General features: G+C 47.5%; 1 protein-coding gene across 2 annotated transcripts; it reads right to left on the minus strand.

Moving 5' to 3' along the window:
- Positions 1-26: 26 nt before the first annotated feature.
- On the minus strand, positions 27-20395 carry CHMP1B (charged multivesicular body protein 1B). Of its 2 annotated transcripts, XM_015412981.1 has the most exons (9): positions 20137-20395; positions 14385-14482; positions 13755-13901; positions 13462-13530; positions 13269-13376; positions 11778-11821; positions 10102-10174; positions 7007-7080; positions 27-685 (listed from the first exon to the last, which is right to left on the minus strand). In XM_015412981.1, the coding sequence occupies exons 1-8, from the start codon at positions 20150-20152 to the stop codon at positions 7036-7038; spliced, it is 600 nt and encodes a 199-aa protein (XP_015268467.1). In that variant the 5' UTR covers positions 20153-20395; the 3' UTR covers positions 27-685; positions 7007-7035. The 2 variants fall into 2 exon arrangements, with proteins under 2 accessions (XP_015268467.1, XP_015268466.1); XM_015412980.1 differs by lacking the exon at positions 27-685 and having other exon boundaries at positions 6363-7080; positions 20137-20394.
- Positions 20396-22225: the final 1830 nt, after the last annotated feature.

Here is a 22225-nt window from a genome sequence, read left to right on the forward strand (position 1 = left end):
TTTAATCACACATGGACTCTGATCTGAATTATTTTACTCTGGCACTGCTAAGCTCTATTATCTCTGCTAAATACAATTTTTCTCAATCTCACAAACCCAACACACAGAGACCATGCACCCTGGCTCTAACTGGTGATAACCGGTTAACTGAAACCTGCAGCAACTGAAGATCATGTCAGCTCAGACCAATCCTTTGTTGGTACACTTAAACCTATTGATGAATTCCACTTCAGCAACTTCTCACTTGACTCTGCCTTTGAAGCCCCCTTGTTGAAGACTCAAGATTTTCAGTCAGCAGAAGAATTCCCTGATAGATTGAAAGGTTCCTCCAACTGGTTTCTGAACGTTGCCCTATTCTAAATGTCAAAAGGTGTCCATTTCGTCCTTCCGCATAAGGACTCACCTGTTTGTCCCTGGCAGAGAGCAGAAGGACTCCGTCGACAGTTTACGGCATCCAGCCATGCGGCAGTAGGAGCTATCTGTACATCCTTGAGTCCTGACTCTAGCGATGGTGACCTCAGCAAGACACTATTGACATAGAATGGATGGGCATGTGTACGATGACCCTCTGATCATGAAGTGGGCTACCGGAAACACTAAGAAAGATGTTGGCCCTGAAACCAGTCCAAAGGGAAGGGTGTGATCCAGAGAGCTCTTGCCATCATCGGGGAACTATTGACAAAACCTGTGTGAAAGAAGGAGGAGAAGTATGTAGATCAGGTTCTTTACACTCATTAGAACAAAGCAAACCAAAAATGCCCTAGTCCACCTTTCCCACTTGGACTCAAGGCGGATTACACAGAGTCAACGCAATCAACAAGACGGAGCACTGCGCAAACAATACAACAGGATCTGGGTTGTACAACCAACCGGAAGACTAAAAAAAACAAAACTAAAGCAAAGCATCAGTGTTAACATGACACGTGGAGCGATGCAAGATTACATAGCAGAATCCAATTTAACAGCGTGTAGACCACAGCCCCTAATAATGTGTCCAAGTAACTTTGAAAATAATTTGGTACAGCACTACCCTGTTGCCTACATAGATAAGCAGAGGTCCATCAGTGGCTATTAGCCACAAGGTATAGATAGGGACTCTGGGGCGAGTGATGCTCTGTCATCTTGGTGCTTGGGGGGGTCAACAGTGGGAGGGCTTCTAATGTCCTGGCCCCACTGGTGGACCTCCTGATGGCACTGGTATTTCTGGCCAGTGTGTGATACAGAGTGTTGGACTGGATGGGCCTTTGGCCTGATCCAACACTGGCATCTCTTATGTTCTTATGTTCTTAAGCCCTCTTGAATAATTCAGTTTTGCCTCATTTGTGGAAAGGCAGGAGAGGGGGAGAGCTTCCCTGGTCTTCTCAGGCGGGGCCATGCCACAAGGTGGGGACTGCAACAGAGGGCACAGGCAGTTGCTGGTTTTGCCTGTTTGGAGGTTGGCACCCGCAGCACGCCCGGCTCAGATGTGGCCGGCATGACTAAACACCAAGGCGCTGGTTTCGCCTGTTTGCAGGTTGGCACCCGCAGCACGCCCTGCTCAGATGTGCAAAGCTGTCACGGCAGAGCACAGGGGGGGAGGTGGTCTCGCAGATTTCACAGCCTTTCAGGGAATGCTGGGTGTTGATTCTCGGGGTGGGACAGGGAGGTAAAAAGGTAAAGGTCTCCCTTGCTCGAAAGCCAGTCGAGTCCGACTCTAGGACTCATCTCCGTTTCCAAGCCGAAGAGCCAGCGCTGTCCGAAGACGTTTCCGTGGTCATGTGGCCGGCATGACTAAACACCAAGGCGCACGGAACGCTGTTCCCTTCCCACCGAAGTGGTCCCTATTCATCTACTTGCAATGTCTTGCTTTCGAGCTGCTAGGTTGGCAGGAGCTGGAACTAGAGACGGGAGCTCACTCCGTCATACTTCTTCATTTATTTACCGTGTTTCTGTTGCCGAATGTTCAGGGGTTCGAGAGGGACAGCATGGGGTCAGGAACGTATTTATCTGCTCCATCTGATGAAAGGGCCATGACCCTTCCCTTTCAGACCTGGTGACAGCCATCCACGCCTCGATAACTTCAAAGCTCAAGGCCGATGGCCAAGGACTGTTGGCAGACCTCCAAGGTCTCCCAGCACTCTGCAACAATGTCCTTCCACTTCTCCTTTCAACCTCTAATTCTTCTGACTTTTGGCCTCTTTCCATTCTGCAGTCTGTAGTTTCTCACCAGGCATGGGCTTACACAAAACTTCTATGGATTTTTACTGCAAGGAAGCACAACTTCCTTATACATTCCCCCCCCACCTCCGGAGTCATTCGCAGCTAGCCATGCGCCGTCTGGAGAACCCTTCTCTGCCTGTACATCAGAACTGATTCAGCATGACTTTCTCAATAAAGAAGAGCCAAAGGTCACTCCCAGAGCCTGCTGGACTGCTAACAAACCTTCCTGGGAGTTTAAAGGGCTTAATTCTGTGTCATCCGCCTCAAGTCCCAGAGAGAACTGCAGACTATAAATAACATTAAGTAACGAAGAGAAGTCAACTTATAATGGTGGAACTATTTTACTCGAGGTCTGCCTTCTAAAAGGTGTCATCCACCTCAAGTCCCAGAGAGAACTGCAGACAATAAATAACATTAAGTAACAAAGGGAAGTCAACTTATAATGGTGGAAATATTTTACTCGAGGTCTGCCTTCTAAAAGCACTGTTAAGACTTTTATGGCTGGCACGAAACTGAATAAGTTTTTATTACATTTTTGTCCAATAGTCGATCCCCAGCTATTGAAGCCAAGGACAAGGCCCACCAATTTCTTTGGGCTTGGAACCAATTTACAAAATGGGCTCCTGCGTACACTCAATCCCACCTCATACGCACAGCCCTGTAATTAATAAAGGAACATTTTCTGCTTTGTTAATCAAATACCATGGTGATAGATTTGCCCCTTGAACCCTACTGAAGTTTCGGAGAATATTCGTTCCCGAAAAATATGGTGATATTCAGTATATCAGTTGACTTTTTTTTTTAAAAAGGATTAGATCTATCTGTCACAACAGATAACTGGAACCTCCAAGTCCAGAAGCAGCCTACCTCTAAATATTAAGGATTGTTGGAACAAAGGGAAATGTCCTTAATGACATGCTTACGACTTTAGCAGGGACACTTGGCTGTTCAGCTCCACCGTAGCAGCAAGGACATTGAACAGTGGTCTGATGCAGCAAAGCGACTCTTACATTCTATTGACAATCACAGTGACTTAGTGAGAGAAAACACCTCCAAGCAAGAATCTAAACTTGATAGGATCAGCTCATTCAGGTTTTTAAGAGTGGCAGGAACTCATAGCCGAGCTGACCAGGAATGGTCTCTAAAGCATCCTGCCTCTGTTGGCAAAGCAAATGTTATAGAGGGACCCTCTGGAAGAAGCAAGGTCTTCTGCTCCCCTCTGCTGGTTTGAGAAGTAAACACACGGTCTGAACGACGAACCCCACTGTCACGACTGTCCTGAAATCCATCAGCGAGACCATCCCAGTCACAGACAACACAAAGCAGTGGATGGGAAGAAAGGGACGTTTGTTGGTTTAGCCTGTCCCTTCGCCAAACGACCCCCATTGTCACGACTGTCCTGAAATCCATCAGCAAGACCATCCCAGTCACAAACACAAAGCAGTGGATGGGAAGAAAGGGACGTTTGTTGGTTTAGCCTGTCCCTTCACCACAAAGTGCAGGCCCGGTTCCCCGTCCTGTCCAGGGCAGCCACACAATTTCACGGTCAGCCCGCTTTCTTGAGAAGCCTGGCCTTGGTAGGATCTGTTGTTCAAATGGATCAGCCGAAGCCAGCTCAAACGCAAACGCTCAGAGCAAGTTAACAGAAGAACAGCAGCCCCTTTGCCTCAGAAAAAAATATAACTAGGAGAAAAAGGCCTTCTGTTAAAATGGCAGTATAAAATAGCAGGCACATTAACCAGACCCCCCACCAACAACAACTCATTCGGACTATTTTAAAAGCTGCTTTTTAACAAATACCCCAGAAAAGCTCACCAGCCGAGGCTTCTATAAGAACAAAAGACGTGCCCTTGCTGGAACAGGCCAGTGGCCCATCTAGTCCAGGGGTGTCAAACATAAGGCCCAAGGGGCCAGAACCTGCCCACCAAGGGCTCTTACCTGGCCCACAAGCAACTGGTATGTATGCAAATATAAGGTACTCCCCCCCTTTTATGGTATCCCTTGGGGAAAAACTCGTCTTGTATATGATTAAACACATTTATTGGGGTCTTTGTGGGTTCCCCAGTAAATCACTTCCTTCCACTGATAGGAATCGCTTGTTTGTATTTTGAGTGAAAAATAATATCGTTATTTGGGTTTGCCTGTGCCCTTTATAAAGTTTATATCTCTGGTACCTGGCATTACATTTTATGGCAGACACGGCCCGGCCCGACAAAGTGACATTTATGTCAGATCTGTTCCTCGTAACAAATGCATTTGACAGCTCTGATCTAGTCCAACACCCTTTCGCACACAGTGGCCCAACCAGTTCCTCTGGAGGGCCAACAGCAGGCCATAGAAGCCGAGGCCTTCCCCCGATGTGGCCTCCTGGCACTGGAGGTTCCCCTCAGTCCCCATGACTAGTCATCAAGGATAGACGCTGCTTCCATGAACCTGCCCAATCCTGTTTTAAAGGACTCTATGCAATGTCACCATCATTGCATCCTCCAGCAGCAAATACAGTGCAGCAGGAAGGGTGGGGGGAGAGGCTGTCGATTATCCTAACAGGGAAAAAAGAATTTGCTGTGCCACCCTTCCTCTGAGGACCCCTTTAGCCCTGGCACTGAAGGGCAGAAACACGATCACAGCAAGGGGCCTTCCTCCTCCTCCTCCCTTGCAAAACCCAGAAGAAAATAATCTGCGCTAACTTTTGCTACATTCCTCAAATCTCTGTATGATTCCTTGTGATAGGCATGTCTATGACAGCCAGTGCAATATAGCAGTTAGAGTGTCAGACCGGGATCTCCAGAGAACCAGGTTCAAAACCTCAGATTGCCATGGAACCCTGTTGGGGGGAGCTCGGGGCAGCTGCAAACACTCAGCCAAACCCACCTTACGGGGCTGCTGGGAGAATAAGATGGGGGCGCGGAGAACAACATGTGTCACTGTGGCTCCCCACTGGGGAGAAAGGAGGGGTACAAATACATAGATCATGAAGGCTAGTCACCTTTGGGTTGCCACTGGCACAACTATGGCATCATCTTTTCCGGGCCTTTCTTAGGCTGCACCCCCCACTAAGCACTACGCTCCTGAGGAATATCTTGACCTTCACCCCAGAAGCCAAGTTTAAATATGGTAAGCACCATCGGTATAATTTTTATTTATTGTAAATTCAGTTTAACATGCTTCCGGCTTCCATCTGCAACGTTTAGTTACGCTCGGATGTTCAACTTAAAGAGAAGAAACGCCTGATTCCTAAGCCAACCAGGCATCACATCCAACAGCAGAACGCTTCTAAAAAACGCTCGTTCCGAAGCATAATGCCCTGACCGGGATAGCCCAGGCTAGTCTGATCTCATCTCATATTGGAAGCTAAACAGGATTGGCCCTGGTGAGTACTTGGATGAGAGATCACCAAGGAAAGCAAAGCCCGTGACACAGAGGCAGGCAGTGGCAAACAACCTCTGAATATCTCTTGCTTAGAAAGACCCACAAGGCTGCCGTGAGCCACCTGTGACTCGACAACAACAACAAAAGCATATCAAGCAAGACTGAAGATACTGTTTTTGCAAAAACTTCAGTGTCCTATCTGTACAAGATAGTTTCCTTTTAAATAATCTACCTCCCACCCCAGAACCCAGCAGAACGGTGACAAAAGCTGATGGTTTGCATGCAGAGAGAGAGAGAGAGAGAAAAGCTGATGGTTTGCATGCAGAGAGAGAGAGACAAAAGCTGATGGTTTGCATGCAGAGAGAGAGAGAGTAAGAGAGAGAGACAAAAGCTGATGGTTTGCATGCAGAGAGAGAGAGAGAGAGAGAATACATAAAGTGCTTTCAAGTCACAGCCAACTGCTGCGACCCCATAGGGTTTGTGAGGCAAGAGAAGTTCAGCGTTGGTTTGCCACTGCCTGCCTCTGCATAGTGACCCTGGACTTCCATGTTGGTCTCCTATCCACATACCAGGGCTGACCCTGCTTCAAATACTCACCAGGGCTGACCCTGCTTAGCTTCTGAGATCTGAGAATATCAGGCTAGCCTGGGCCACCCAGGGCAGGGTGTCTGTAGACTACTGCTGTGGAATGTCCTTGCGCTACGACAAAGCTGGTATTTTGAATTGGTCCTTTAAAGAAACCTGAGCCAAAGTCTATGCGCAACTATGAATAAATGTGAGAGAATACCTAAGCAAAGTGTTGAAAAATATATTTTATTCCTTCGGAACTGAAGTGACAATAGAAGGTTCCTGTTACGACAGCTTAGACTACTATCGCTTCCGGCCTTGGTACAGGAACGCTTGCTCTACAGTGCCAAAGGCAGATAATCCAGTACAGTTTAAAGAATATACATAGAGGCACAGTACACATTACATGTACCATTCTGTCCACCTGGCCTGGTTGTGTTTCTTGAGCATTAAGTGTCACGATCATGCAACTGGCACACACCACCTCAGTCCATCACAGACCTTGTTCATAATTTAAAACCCTGCTACATAACTTAAAAAATCACATGTGTTAGGGGTGCAACTTTCCTTTTAATGGGGTGATCTGACATTACACTTGGTTAAATAGACATTTCTGTCAGGTCTTTACAAGGGACATTTGCAAAAATAGAACCTTCAACTGGGGGAGGGGACATGTGCTGTACGGAACTAGAAAACCACACACACATTGAAGGGTTAATACCACGTTTTGAGTTACTTAATGTATTTTAGAAAGTGCAGCAAGACAAAGACGAACACCCTTTAGTACGCTAGATAAATATCCAGACGTGCCAGACACAGGGATCCTAATGGGGCTTGTGAGTTATGGACACAGAATGCTTTAGAAGCATACATGAAGAACTGCTGAACGGATTCCTCCCATCACACTTGATCACGAAGGCGAGCCAGTCTTTGCGAGAGCTCATCCTGCAGAGGACAGGGGGGGGGGAGACATTCAGTGATCCACTGCTAAAGGAATCTAGTAGCTCCTTAAAGATCAAAAAGATTCCACCCACCCAGGATTAGCTCTTCTATTCCACAAAAAACTGAAATAAGATCTTGCAAATTTAAGGAAGAAGAAGAAGAAGAAGAAGAAGAGATTGGATTTATACCCCGCCCTTCACTTGGAGTCTCAGAGCGGCTTACAAACGCCTTTCCCTTCCCCTCCCCACCACAGACACCCTGTGAGGAGGGTGGGGCTGAGAGAACTCTGACACAAACTGCTCTTTTTCAAGGACAGCTGTGCCAGAGCTTGTGACTGACCCAAGGTCACATCAGCAGGTGCAAGTGGAGGAGTGGGGAATCAAACCCGGTTCTCCCAGATTAGAGTCCGCACACTTAACCACTACACCAAACTGGCTCTCAAGGAACCACTAAGCTCCTGTTGATTTCTGCTGCGACAGCGGCTCCTCTGGAATTTTTACCCCAACTTAAAAGGTACAAGCACAGCTTCTTCATGACCCAACACTGTTCATGCAAGATCCCCTAAGGTCCAAGGATCTATGCTTCAAAGACAGGGTAAGTCTCAACCGGACGACTGGATTTCGGGATCACTCGAAGGTGCACAATGTTATCAGACAGAAGGAACATCCAGTCATTAAAGCGGAGGAAGAGGTGAGTAAATAGTTGTCAGGTGAGCTAGACGACCCCTCGTCGCTGTCGCTGGCCCCCTGCTGCTCCGACCTATACGTCACCGCGTCCTGCCACCCGAGGAGTGGGGAGGGGGAACCACAGAGGCCTCAGACTGTCGGGATGGGAGGAGGTTACGTCACCACCCTCCGCACTCCCTTAGCACACTCAGCCAAGTCTCTCTCGCTTCTCCCTTCGGTGCTGTCAGTGTTGCTTCCTCCTCCCCGGCCTCCGTTTCTGTTCCCCCTTTTATTCCTGCCCCGTGTCACCTGCTACTTCCTGTGGTCCGCCCTCCACCCTCAGTTATGGCGCCGCCCTCCCCCCTTGTACCTGGATGCTGGGCTGGGGTGTGGCTTCCTTCCGGCCCTAGCGCCCCTGCTCGTCCCGCATCTCTCTCTCTGGGCTGCTCTGGGCTGTGGGCGGGCCCTCGCGCCGGGCCATCGTCTTCCCTCCTCCCGGGGCACACCCCCCCCTTGAGCTGGCTGTTCCCTGATGGGAGGTGCTGCCCAGGTGCCTTGGGGCTGTCACGGTGGGTCCTGGGGGCTGCGGCGATGGCGCGTCAGGTCAGCCCTGGCCTCCGGTAGGTTCTGTTGTTGTCGGGGCTGGGGTGGGCGGCGGTGCCGGAGTCCCGAGTGGCGGTGGCCAGCCCTGGGGAGGCTCGCCCTCGGGACAATAGTTTAACTTAGTCTTAGGAATGTGCAAGAAATCGCCATCCAAAGACTGGGCATTAAGATGGACTCCTGATAGTCGGCATGTAAGCAATAAGCAACGGCCTTAGAAGCGAGAAGCAGCTTTGGCTCTGCAGAATGTGCCAGGTAGGAGTGTGCTGGAGGGCATTCTTATGAAGGGACAGGATCGTAAAAGAATGGAACAGCCTAGGAGGGCCCCTTGTAATGGAGCAAGATTGCAGTCTATTGCAACCGTCGTTCTAGGTGTTGCCCTGCTTCTACAGCTCTGTCGCCCACCTTTGTCATTCCATGGGCTGCCTGCAATGTCTTCTAATTCTGTACTACGGCGCTGTTTATTGGATGCCTTCTGCTGTGTGGGTGCACGGCTTTTAGTCTGAAACCCACCTTGAGTCTCAGTGAGAAAGGCCGGTGTCAAAGTGAATAAATAAAACTAAATAAAATGCAGACAATGCATAAATAGAATGCTATAACTGAAGCAGAACAAAGTCTGAGTCCAGTGGCACCTCTAAGACCCACAAAGCTTTATTCTGGGTAGACGCTTTTATGTGCCCTCATGCCCATGGAAGCTTATACCCAGAATAAACCTGTGCTGGTCTTAAAGGTGCCACAGACGCAAACTTTGTTCTGCTGCTTCAGACCAGCACGGCTACCCCACCTGAATCTATAACTGAACCAGATACTGATACCTGGATGGAAGAGTGAATGGATCTAGCATCCAAGGGAGAAGTAGCATATTAAAAAAAAAAGCAAGGCTCAGAAGAGAAGTATTAAAAATATTCCAGGAAGTTTTGTGCAATTCAATCTGTATATATATTTAAAAAATCTCTTTTCATTCTCGCCCTCTCATTCTGGCCTCCCCGCCTTTCTTTCCTTGTTCTATTTCCCACCGTTGGGATTTGATCGTCTCTTTGTTGTGAATGTGGAATTATGGACAGATTGCATAGGGGGAAAACGTGCCATTAAAATCCGATTTTTAATTGCCAGGAACTTTCAAAGACAATTTTTACATCGTAAGGGCTCTGTGGGAAGGGAAGGGAAGGCTGAAGAATTATCACCAGGGGTCATTTCCTGCAGGAGCAGAGCTCCGGCAGTAAAGAGCTCAGGGGGCGGGCACATGCAACAAGCCCCACCCCCTGCTCCCAGCAGCCCTCAGTCAGAGCAAGAAGCAGCCAGGTAAGTTGCAGAGCTCCCCCCGGCCCCAAACAGTCCAGTGGCACCTTTCAGACCAAGTTTTATTCAGGTACAAGCTCTCCGTCCTCTGTGAGGACAGATCTGCACGTTTCCCCCCCCCCCCCCAATAGCTAGCAATCCAAAACAGTCCAGTGGAGCCTGAGCGGTGGGTGTCGCCTTCTGACACACTTCCAGTGATGTCAGGGGGTGTGGCATATGCAAATAAGTTGTGCTAATGAGCTCCTGCACCTCTTTTTCTACGAAATGACCCCTGATTATCACTATATAAAAATGAAAGACCCTGGGAGAAGCAATAAGACAGCGTCTTCAAGCGTGTCATCATCCCAACACAACACTGGGCCAAATGATGTGCTAGCAGAAGTCAATTTAGGTACAGTTCCAGTGCTAGGATGCTGCATCCATTTTTAGCAGAAAAGAGAGGAAAAAATGAAAGACTCACCTGTTCTGTTGAAGCCACACTCGTGCCAACAGAACCTGTCTGTCCTTGAGGTAGCTCCATATTCAAGTCAAGGCTAGAGGCCAAAAGAAGAGGAACCAAAATTACTGCACATGCAATTGAAAAAATCTGGAAGAGGACCCATTTCTGAGGCCCATGTTGCCAGAAAACTCACATTGGAACTGAACACATGAAGCTGCCTTACGCTGACTCAGAACATTGGTCCATCACAGTCTGTCTGGTCTTTGACTGCCCTGGCTCCCCAGGGTCTCAGGCAGAGGTCTTTCACATCAACCGATACCCGGTCTTTTTAACAGGAGATGCTGGAGATTGAACCTGGGCCCCTCTACATGCAACACAGATGCTTCACCACTGATCCAAAGCTTTTCCCCTTGAACTGCCTCCTCTTGCACACTTACATCTCCTAATCCTCAGCGTATTCACCCCAATGACCCAAGACTCATACTCAACTCTTGAAGGATCACCACGAGACTCAAAGGGCTTGGTCAGCAAGAGCAATGTGCCTGCCACGGAGGGTAAAGGTTTCCCTTGCTCGAAAGCCAGTCGAATCCGACTCTAGGGATGCGGTGCTTATCTCCGTTTCCAAGCCGAAGAGCCAGCGCTGTCCAAAGACGTTTCCGTGGTCATGTAGCCAGCATGACTGGATGCCGAGGCGCGCAGAACGCTGTTACCTTCCCACCGAAGTGGTACCTATTTATCTACTTGCAATTTCTTGCTTTCAGACTGCTAGGTTGGCAGGAGCTGGGACTAGAGACGGGAGCTCACTCCGTCATGCGGCACTCAGGTCTCGAACTGCTGAACTGCAGACTTTCCGGTCTGCAGTTCAGCGTCTTAACTACTTGAGCCTGCCACGGAACATGCCCCCAAATCCTCTGCAAATATGTCGGGGTTTCTCCACATGCTTGTCAGCCAGACATGACAAATCCTACAAGTTTTTCTTTGGATGTACATGGAACTCCCACACAATGGAATTCCAAGCTGCTGCCTGTACAAATGTCAGGTTATGCTCTGCCAATATCTCCAAAGCCGAATATGGTTCAGTGAATGCCTTGCTAGGCCTGGATGTGGGAGAAGCAGATTTCAGACCCTGAAGGTTCACTTAAGGCTCCTTGGTGATCTCCACGCCCCAGCCTAACCCTCCCCCGTATGGCTATGGTCAAAGTTACCAGCTGGCCAGGAAAAGCATACCCCTCTCTTTTAACAGGTTGGATAGACAGAAATGGACAGCTGTAGTTGTTCTTGGCATGGAGCTAAACAACAACTCCAGACAATTGCTGAAGATCAGACAGATATTTAAGAGACAGCCAGAGGGATCAGTTTAGAAGCTGGCAACCCCACTTCCCACTTAATACTCCGGTGCCTTCTTCTTAATGTAGGTTCCATTTCTTTTTTTCTTCCCAAACATTTTATGAAAAATTCTTCCTTAGCTTCAGAGATGAATGACTGGTACACCTCCCAAATGGAGGGAGGGAGGACTGGCGATGTTCTTGCAAAAATACAATGTAATGTTTACAGGGAGCTCTTCCCATGCAGTCAAGTGCCTGTACGCTTCCTGAAGCAGGCAGCGCAAGTAATGACTGATAGCGCTTGAGTACATCATCGGGTGTTTTTGCCATTACGATGCCTGAGGTTTGAACTTCCTAGAAGTTTACACTCACCCTGCTTCATCGGCCATTTCTTGAAGAAGCAGATCCACTTGACTCTGGAACGGGAAAACCCCACAGAGATTATCAAAACAGTGTATAACACACATATACAGCAGCACAACAAATGAGAAAGATCATCCAAATTTAAGAATGTCAAGCACTTTACCACTAGGGGGAGCTACAAGCATATAAACCACCTTTGCTTATGCAACTATTCCCCCTTAAATACACTGGATCAGGATTCTGGAGGTTTTCCCTGGCCGGGATCCAGAGAAACCTTCACCTACTGTGGCTTTGGGTCTGCATTTTCTCAATCAGCAGCCCCCCGCCAAGCCACACTCGAAACTCGGCAGACTTTTAGAAGTGGGGTGAGATAAACCGTGGGGGCCTGCTGTCGAAATCCCACTGAGAATGCTCAAGCTAGGCCTTTGGACCATACCACCATTCCATGTGAACTGAGTGTATGCCTTACAGACACACGCCAATTTGGCCGCATGGTGCAGACAGAAAAGACAGCGTGTCCGTCGAAGTCAGTCTACCGAGAACTCCTTACCCGCGCCTCTAAACAAAATAGAACTGAAGGTTTTCATAGTTCAGTGAAATCCTCCTGACTTTTAATGCTCCCACCTCTAACTGGTTTTCTGTTCTGGATGCAGCTCAAGTGGAGACGCACCTGGTGGACCTTGCTCCTGATATCATTACACTGGGACTCGGGAGTGACTCAGTGGCACTTTACAAACACAAGCCGGGTCGGTCCCGGTTAGACCACCACGGAAGTCCAGAGTCATTATATAGAGGCCGGCCATGGCAAACCACCTCTGAACATCGCTTGCCTTGAAAATCCTACAGGGTTGCCGGAAGTCGGCTGCAACCTGACGGCACTTCCTACGACCAAGGGTGGGTCAGTCTCAAGTGCTGATAAGGCGGGGAAGGGGGGAACTGAGAAGGTCGCACGGCCTTTCACGCTCGACAGCTGGGACAGGGGGAAGTATTTTTGACCAGCTGAATCCTGTGCTCACTAAGCTGGACTCTCTTACTAGCAATGTTCCATCTAAGCTGTGGAGTCCTGTGAACAGAAATTCTACTTTGTGAGCTACTGGCATTAAAGTTGTGAGCAGGTAGTTTGGCTGCTGCAGAAAATTAGTTTGCTCTGGAGCCATCTTCCCTGAGCGAAGACAAAAATGTGTGAGCCGGAGGCTAAAAGACTGTGAGCTAGCTCACACTAACTCAGCTTAGAGGGAACACTGCTTACTAGTGTGATGATGCAACTGCAACTTTATAAACAGGAAGGTGATCTAGTGGCATTTTGCCCGCAGACCAAAACCTGCTTTCTTTGGTAGCCAAGACAGAAGATGTTTGGCTCTGTGGGGGGGGGGGGGGAGGGGAAGATGCCTCCTACATCTGCCCAGACCTTTCTCTGAAAGTTCTTCACTGTGGTAAACATGGAGAACAGCCATTAGGGAGAAGAGCTCTTCAGGGTGTACGGCCCTCCGTAGGTCTTACCTGCGGTGTGGTTAGCGTGGTGGTGCTGCTCATTGTGTCTTCCATCTGCTGCGTCTGAACGTCTAAGGTTTCAAATTGCTGTTCGAATTTGTCCATCAAAGCAGAAATCTGCAGAGAAGGAAATTGTGTCAAGGCAGTGGGAACCCCCCCCCCCCCGATAAATGCCAATTTAAAATTCAGTGTACAAGTTTACCTTTTCCAAGTTCATAGTTTTCAAGGTAGCATCCATAGATTTAACCACTCCAGCCATTGACTTTGTGACCTAGAAGACAACAAACATGGTAGCCGCATTGAGAGGGGTGCAGTGGAGCTCAGCTGCTTCAGAAAAACTGGAATATCTTTCTTTGCAGATGTTGGTTTCAGACACAACATGAACTGGTTACAGAGATTTGCAAGAAAATCTGCAGATCTGCCTTGCGGTGCGTGGTGCAAAGTGGTATTCTGGCAACCCGTGACCCTTACTAAAACCGGCAGTAAGCTGCTTACCTTGCCCATTGTTACTGCCGTCTGAACCCTCGCAGCCACGGCATCCACCCGAGCACTCATGCGCAAGAAGTTGATTGCTTGATTCTTCTGCCGGATTGCATTTTCGGCATGTATTCTTGCAACTTCAGTATTTCCTTTCTGAATTGCCTTTTTTTAAAAAGAAAGCAGAGCATGGTTTTTCCTACCTTCTTTGAGAATTATGTCCTAATAATTTCAAGTGTTTAGCCCTTATCTGCAGTGAATGAGATGACATTCACTTGCTAGGCCATTCTCTGAACTGCACTCAAAGCAGATTAGTGCTATGCTTTAAAGACATTCAAATGAGAGATCCCAGAAGACTCGGAAGCCTTCTGAAGCCTTCTTCGAATGGTGGTAGAAAGAGACACCGGTCATCCAGGCTCATGATAGATAATCTTCCAGATACAGAATACCCATATTCAGGGTGGCAGGACATGGCTGCCCTGGAGACATGCAGATATGTATGGGAGAATATCCTGGCCAGAAACAACTATAAATTAACTCTGCCAGTTTTTATGTTCACCTCTAACATCATGCTAGAAGATCCCGGTGACATGCTATCAAATGGGACAAACAGGATACAGAATTCGAATACCAAAAACTCTTGCTTACCTTCTTAATTTTAGCTTTTTCAAGCTTTTCTTCTTTATCGCACTTTTTGGAATTTCTGTTCAGCTCTTTGGCAGCAAATTTCAAGTTAAAAAGGTGTTCTGCAATTCAAGTTAAGGAAGGTGTTCGGAGTCCCCAAAACTGCATCAATGCCAACTCACTGAAGTTCAAAAACTTTTTCCCTGGATATTCAGGCATGATCTTCAGTACGGTTTGACAGTATGCCACCCATACAAAACTAAGCTTCATTTGCATTATCTTCCTATTTGGACTGATGGGTCGCCCAACCAAAAAGCACATAACAAGCATAAATGCCATTTTTTTAAAAAAAAAAATCTGTTTCATTCTTAAACCCAGAAGAAAAGCACCAACCACCTTATGTACAGCAAACAGAAAGAACCTCATATACATGTGGTGGATCTGCGGCAGGGCAAAACATGTTTGGAAAATTATATAGAAAACTACTGAAGAGGTTTGAGAGATGAAAGTCCCATTACAACCAGAAGTCTTTCACTTGAATTATGTAAGAATTTAGCCAAAATATATCAATAAGTATTTTTGTATTTGTTATGTATAGTGTGTATATATACTTCAATTTTTAAACATTATTATTATGCTCCCAAACAGAAAATAAAAAAATACAACAATGGTGATGGCTACAAGCATAGACAGCTTCAAGAGAGGATTGGAGAAACATATGGAGCAGAGCTCCATCACTGGCTATTAGAGACAAGCTATAGATCAGTGGTGGCGAACCTATGGCACGGGTGCCAGAGGTGGCACTCAAAGCCCTCTCTGTGGGCACGCGTGACATCACCCCAGCAAGGCCCAGACTATCATTAAAGTGTCGAATTCTCTGCCCAATAATTTTAAGTAAATGAAAGCATTTGGGATTGCTTTCCTTACTTTGTTTGGATCATCTTAAGTTAATGTATGAGTTGTTTTTTTCTAAAGTAAAACCTCAGTATTCAGGTTAAATTGCCGTGTTGGCACTTTGTGATAAATAAGTGGGTTTTGGGTCGCAGTTTGGGCACTCGGTCTCTAAAAGGTTCGCCATCACTGCTATAGATGGAACAATGTGCCTGGGGCAGTGATGCTCTGTATTCTTGGTGCTGGGGGGGGGGCACCAGGTGATGGCATCTGGGTTTTGGCCACTGTGTGACAGAGCGTTGGACTGGATGGGCCATGATCCAACATGGCTTCTTGTATGCTCTTAAGTCTACAGGTAAGCATCCAAAAAAAGGTTCCCAAATATCTAAAACTAATTTCATGTGCAATTGCCATCTATATGCTATACTTTCAAATGTTGTAATGTCCTCAATCTACTGGATTACCGGAGGTGGATATTTATCCGTCGGGTGTGGTAATATAAGGTTTTTGGCAGCAGTAAGGGCATGGAAGGTCCACTACCACTGGCCCTCAGTAAGCTTCCAAGAAACAGGCCAATAGTCCGAAAATACATTAGCATCCTCAAAGGTTAAAGAACAATCTCATACAAAATTAATATAATGACTTCCTGCCAAAAAGACCAAACCACCGGACAGGTTCAAAGTATATGAGAATCATATTTTGTAAGCTACAAAACCAGCAATTAGACACCTTACTTAGTCCTTTACTAGAAAGGGGCTGAGGGGTCCAGTAGATCCTAAACGCAATTTGTTGCTAAATAAGTTGCAGCTTGAGGTCCGCAGCAACAACAGGGGTAAAGTTGAGGGCTGTCTCTCATGGGCAATATAGGGTAGTCTAGATCCTTATTCCTTATCATTCATTTCTGAGACTTTGCGTATAGTATAGATGAGGGACTAGAAGGCCAAAACAGCACCTACTGAGCATTTGCAACACTAAATATGATAAAACTTTTTAATAAGGAATTATAAAAACTGGGACAGAAGCTGGATACCCAGCTACAGCTTTTTTAAAGAGAAAGATGTTATGTGTCTAGTTAAAGGTTTTCATTAAAATAAGTGTTACAGCAGATGTAAGGTTAAATTTAGGTTTTATTTTTTGGTGGCGGCTACAAGCATAGACAGCTTCAAGAGGGAACTTGTCAGCTGGCTGCCATTTTGTGTATTCTGCCCTTCCCTGTTCCCGCTTGCTTGCAGCTCAGCAGCTTGCAGTAAACATGCCTGGGAGACCGTGGGAGCTAGATGCTGTTATCAGTCTGGCCTTGTGAGATGGGGAGGGCTTGCGGTTCACTTTTGGTGTGAATCTTCCTGCTCTCAGGAAACCCTGTGACTCTCCCGCTCATTAAGTACTCTCCCGCCGGGAGTACTTATGGAGCAGAAGCCCATCAGTGGCTATTAGTCACAAGGTATAGATAGGAACTCACAGGCTGGGGCAGGAGATGCTCTGTATTCTTGCTGCTTTGGGGGGGGCAACAGTGGGAGGGCTCCTAGTGTCCTGGCCCCACTGATGGACCTCCTGATGGCATCTGGTGTTTTTGGCCACTGTGTGACAGAGTGTTGGACTAGATGGGCCATTGGCCTGATCCAACATTGGCTTCTCTTATGTTCCTATGTTAACATACTAGTTGCTTCAAAATCAGCTTCAAGGCCCAGGTATGATGCTAGTTCTCACTGGCAACTGCTGCAGAACTGAGGGCCACCCCACCCTTTGTCCAAGGGGCTCAGGGTATATGCTCCTGTACTCCATTTTAGCCTCAAAGCATCCCTGCATAGTAGGCTAGCCTAGAGCAACTAGCCCAATGACACTGTGTATGGGTTTGAGAGCAGAATGGTGATTTGCATTCAGGCTCTACCTGAAAAACACTCCCACCTCACTGAATGCTCAAGGAGGAAGGCCACACCTTCACATCAGTCAAAACTTCCATGTCACCTCAGCTTCAAGGAAGGTGTACCTGAAAGGTTACCAAGCCTTGGATGACAGCAATTTAACCAGTAACCACCACCAGCTTTTGGTTCTGGTTGAGAGTACGTACTCCTGCAGAGTGGGGCAAGTCTGGGAAGTTCTATGACAAAAGAGAAGGGGCAGACTTAGTCCTGAATTCCAGCTATGAACGAATGCTCTTCTGCATTAGAATTCCCTCCAAGAAGAAAACTAGCACAGCAGAGAGAAAGGTTCTAGCCCACCCTTTGCTATCTGAGCTGTTTTCTATTTGCAGGGAGTTTCCAACACAGATGAGTACTCCAAAATGGCATCCTTCATGTGCAGCCTGCAGTGACACTGTCCATTCTACCACCTCATTTTCCTGCATGCATGAATCACATCAAAAGCAGAAAGAACACTGGAGAGCAGTGTTCCCTCTAAGCTGAGTTAGTGTGAGCTAGCTCACAGTCTTGCCTCCGGCTCACACATTTTTGTCTTCGCTCGGGAAGGATGGCTCCAGAGCAAACTAATTGATGCCATAGCCAAATTGCTCACTCGCAACTTTAATGCCAGTAGCTCACAAAGTGGAGTTTTTGCTCTCAAGACTCCACAGCTTAGAGGGAGCATTGCTGGAGAGAAACAGTTTCTGTTGTCAATTCCAACTAGAACATGTCAAAAAGACCTATCTCGGCTGCGAGTTATAAAAGAGATCCCCATATAAGGTCATGAAAATTGTTATCCAAAAACAATCAGTGTACTTTATTATTTTGAAAAATTATATACAGCCATATGGGTAAATATTTAAGGGACATAGAGTATAGCTCCTGTGGCTATACATAACGATTTAATTCAGTCTTGAATGGATACATTTGTACAGTTCATATGTAGGAAATAGCTAAATAATAAATGGGTCCTTTTTATTTTAAACTGCCCTTTCCCTCCTTCCAGCTCAAATCACCTTGATTGGAATAAGTCCATGCTGCACTAAAACTACCAGCTGTCTTTTCCCCAATAGGATACAAAGCTTAAGAATATTTACTTGTTCTCTCAGAATTCACTCACCAGAGACGCATCACTTTCAACACGCAAAAGCAGGCTGAGAACAAAACAAACCAGCCTGGAAACTGTTGTAAAATTCAGGACACTCCCTACTTAACAGGAACAGCACTAGAGTAAAGAGCTCTTAAGTCAGCTTGCCCTGTAGTCTTTCAATGAAACAGCAGAAACAGTATGATCAACAAATGAAACAGAAGGAAGGGGTGAGAAACCTCTATCTTCCTTGACAGCACAAGATTTCAAAGGGCCAGAAGGAAAACTACATCCACTGCAAGAAATGATTAAAAAGGGAGATGATATCATGATGTGTCACTGAAATCAGCCACAGGCAAAGCAAAGTGATAGACATTAGGAAGAGACTGAGCCCTCTTGGTATCTAGTCCAGTTCTGGGTTACTGGGCAATCCTATGCAGAATTACTCCAGTTTGAACCCCCTGATTTCAATGGGTTTTGATCAGAGTAACTCTACACAGGATGCACTGTTTAGTTTTAGAGAGAAGAGCTTCAGTTCTGACGTGGGAGGCTGTGGGAAAATGAGGAATTTCCAAAGGGATCCCTGCTTTCTCTAGGTATATTTGGTGTTCTTTGAAGTAACACTAATAATCTAGCAGCAACTTCAGGAGTTATAAGCCTTCACAGTTTAGAGCCACACCATCAATCCCATTAAATGTTCCCCTCCGTTAACAGTTATGCAAAGAGAGAGATGCAAGAGATACAAAGACTGCACTATTGCCAAGTATTAAGGCAGTTTCTCAGTGATTATCTTACATGTACACACATAAAAGATTGGGATTTTTCACATACCACATTTACAACTTTTCTCTCTAGATACCCACACCAACTGAAGTAACACTTCAAGCCCCTTACAAAATGGATTCTAGTCCAGAAAACACCATGCCACTACAACACTTGGCACTTATACGATGTTTTGCGTGTCCAAGCCAGACCTATTGTCTTGCTTTAATCCTTAGAGCAGATACCCGAGCTAGGCCAGCACTGACACCACACACACCCCCCCCCCAACACTGCACATGTTGGGGGGAGGGCTCACACTTGAGAGCTGAATACCTAGCAAAAGGGCACCTAGTAAGTTCTCGGTGGAGGTAACATTTGAACCAGGGACTTCCTGGATCCCAGCTCTTGGCTACATCAGTAAGCAGCAGTTCTCTTACAAAGGGAAATCAGAAAGACAGACCGCTGCATTGCAATTGATAATGAAGCTCAAGACAATGCATCCATCTGGACTGAATCAAGGCCTAGGGTTCCTGCCTCATTTCCAATGCTGATTTCTCCACACCTTTTACCCCCCCCCCTGCTATTGTCATTCATCTGCTATTGTCATTTGCCTGCTAATGTCATTCGGCATCTGAAATCTCCCCGCTTTCCAATAAACAGGACAGAGGGACTCCCATTCTAGCTGTATCTGAAGAAGTGAGCAGTCACTTGCGAAACCTCATACCCTGCCATAGATTTTGTTAGACTTTAAGGTGCACCTGGACTCTTGCTCAGTTCCTTTAATCCTGTTAAGGCTCTGAGGAGACACAAGACTTGGGGGGGAGGCACTTCCAGTAATCAAAACCCCAAGGAAGGCCCACAGACTCCAACTTCTGCTGCCACTCACAATCCAACAGGTGAGGACCCTCCCTCAGTCATGACTCCCACCCACAGCAAAAGGGGAAGGGCCTACTCCGAGACCACGCCCACACGTTCAGCACCCACCAATCAAGAGCTCCCCCTAGCGCCGGGGGTTCCAACAGGTAAGCCATGCCCCTCCCTGTCATCCAAGGGTGAGGGGCGGGGCTTCTGCGCCCTCGAGCTCCACAGCCCCCCAATCAGGAGCATTCCTCAGTCTCTCCCACCCCCGAAAGGATACTCTCCATCGCTGACATGGCGGCGGCTATCGAGGCACCTCTCAGGCCCGGCGACGGAGGCTCTTAAGCTCGGGGCAGCAGCCGCTTAGACTCCGGTCTTGTTTTTTGGCCCTCACTTCCTGCTTCCTCTGTCTCTTCCTCCTCCGCCCCTCCATCCTGTCACGCGCAGAAGGCGGAGCTCAGCAACGGATAACTCCGGCCGTGGGAAGGGCTGAGGAGGCATGTCTGAAGGCGACCCCAGGGCGCATGCGCCAGGCGCCGTTGCGGGCTCCCAATCACAGCGCAGCTTTCGAGGCGAGCGGAAAGGTACACAAAAGCGCAGGCGCACAATTCTCCTTCCGCTCCCTTCTCCCTCGGCTGGTTGTTTATTTAGAATGCTGCCCCTGCAGGACGCCAGCGGTAACTGCACGGTGTTGTTTCGAAAAGCGGCCCGCTGGCTTCGCGAAAAGAGGATATCTGAGCTGCGATGGTGGAGGTCTTGGGTTCGAATGTCTTCTCGGCCACCAGCTTCTCTTGGTGGCCTTAGGCAAGCCATTCTTTCTCAGAACAAAGTTTGAGTCCAGTGGCACCTTGAAGACCAACAAAATATAATTCTGGGTATAATATGCATGCACACTTCTTCAGATACATTGAAGTGTGCATGCACAGGAAAGCTTATACCCAGAATTAAACTTTGCTGGTCTTCAAGGTGCCACTGGACTCAAACTCTGTTTTGTTGCTTCAGACCAACAGGGCTACCCACCTGGACCCTTCTTTCTCAGGTTCATGTAAAACAGCCTTACACCTAGCCGGACCCCTGCTCTGTCAAAGCCGGTATTGCCTACTCTGACAGCAGCTCTTTCAACATCATCTGCTACCTTGTCCTTTGAACTGGCTACTGGCAACAGCAGGGCTCCAGCCTAGGAATTAATGTATACAAATGTTCTACCACTGAGCCGCCACCCCCCACCCCACCCCCGTTGCCATCAGATTGCTCACAATTACTCTCTAGACTGCAAAGATTAGTTTCCCCTGGAGGAACTGGCAGCGCCAGAGGATGGGCTCCATGGTATCACAGCCCTGCCGAGCTCCTCTCCCCAGGCTCTACCCCCAAATTTCCCAAGAATTTCTGAGCCCAGAGTTGGCAACCCCACCCCTCCCTGAAAGAGAACACACACACACACCAACTGTAATATGGGGACTGCTCCCTCTAAGCTGTGGAGTCTTGCGAGCAAAAATTCTACTTTGTGGGCTACTGGCATTAAAGTTGTGAGTGAGCGATTTGGCTACTGGATAAATTAGCTTGCTCTGGAGCCCATCCTTTCTGAGCTAAGAAAAAAAGGTGTGAGCCGGAGGCTTAAAAACTGTGAGCTAGCTCACACTAAAAAAATGTAGAAAGGGGATAGTGGGAAACCTGGGGGGGGGGGGGATTTGCATGAGTGCCAGTCATTGTAAACACATCAAGTTCATTTGTAGGAAGGCGGTATTGAAATAAAGAAGAAGAAGAAGAAGAGATTGGATTTATACCGCGCCTTTCACTACCCAAGGGAGTCTCAGATCAGCTTACAAACTTCTTTCCCATCCCCTCCCCACAACAGACACCCAGGCTGTGAGGTAGATGGGGCTGAGAGAGCTCTTGACAGAAACTGCTCTTTTTTCAAGAACAGCTCTTATCAGAACTACGGATTGCCCAAGGTCATCCAGCCAGGTGCAAGTGGAGGAGTGGGGAATCAAACCTGGTTCTCCCAGTTTAGAGTCCGCGCACTTCACCACTACACCAAACTGGCTCTCGTAACATGTTAATTATCCATTAGTATGCCTTCTAAACAGACTACTCTCTTACACGCATCCTTTGGCACAGCCAGTCTCAAAAAATGCATCACGAGAATGTCTGTTGAAAGGAATCTATTCCAAAGGGTCAAAGTAGGAGGCTCAGGTTCGAATCCCCACTCTGCCGTGGAAGCTAGCTGAGGGACATGGGGCCAGTTACACCCACTCAGCCTAATCCACCTCACAAGGGTTATTGAGAGGATAAAACGGAGAAAGGGAGGATGCTGTAAGTCACTTTGGGTTCCCATGGGGAACAATAGTGGGGCACGAATGAAGTGAATA

Source organism: Gekko japonicus, unplaced genomic scaffold, assembly GCF_001447785.1.
Source record: "Gekko japonicus isolate JY-2015 unplaced genomic scaffold, Gekko_japonicus_V1.1 scaffold2142, whole genome shotgun sequence".
Taxonomy (NCBI): Eukaryota; Metazoa; Chordata; class Lepidosauria; order Squamata; family Gekkonidae; genus Gekko; species Gekko japonicus.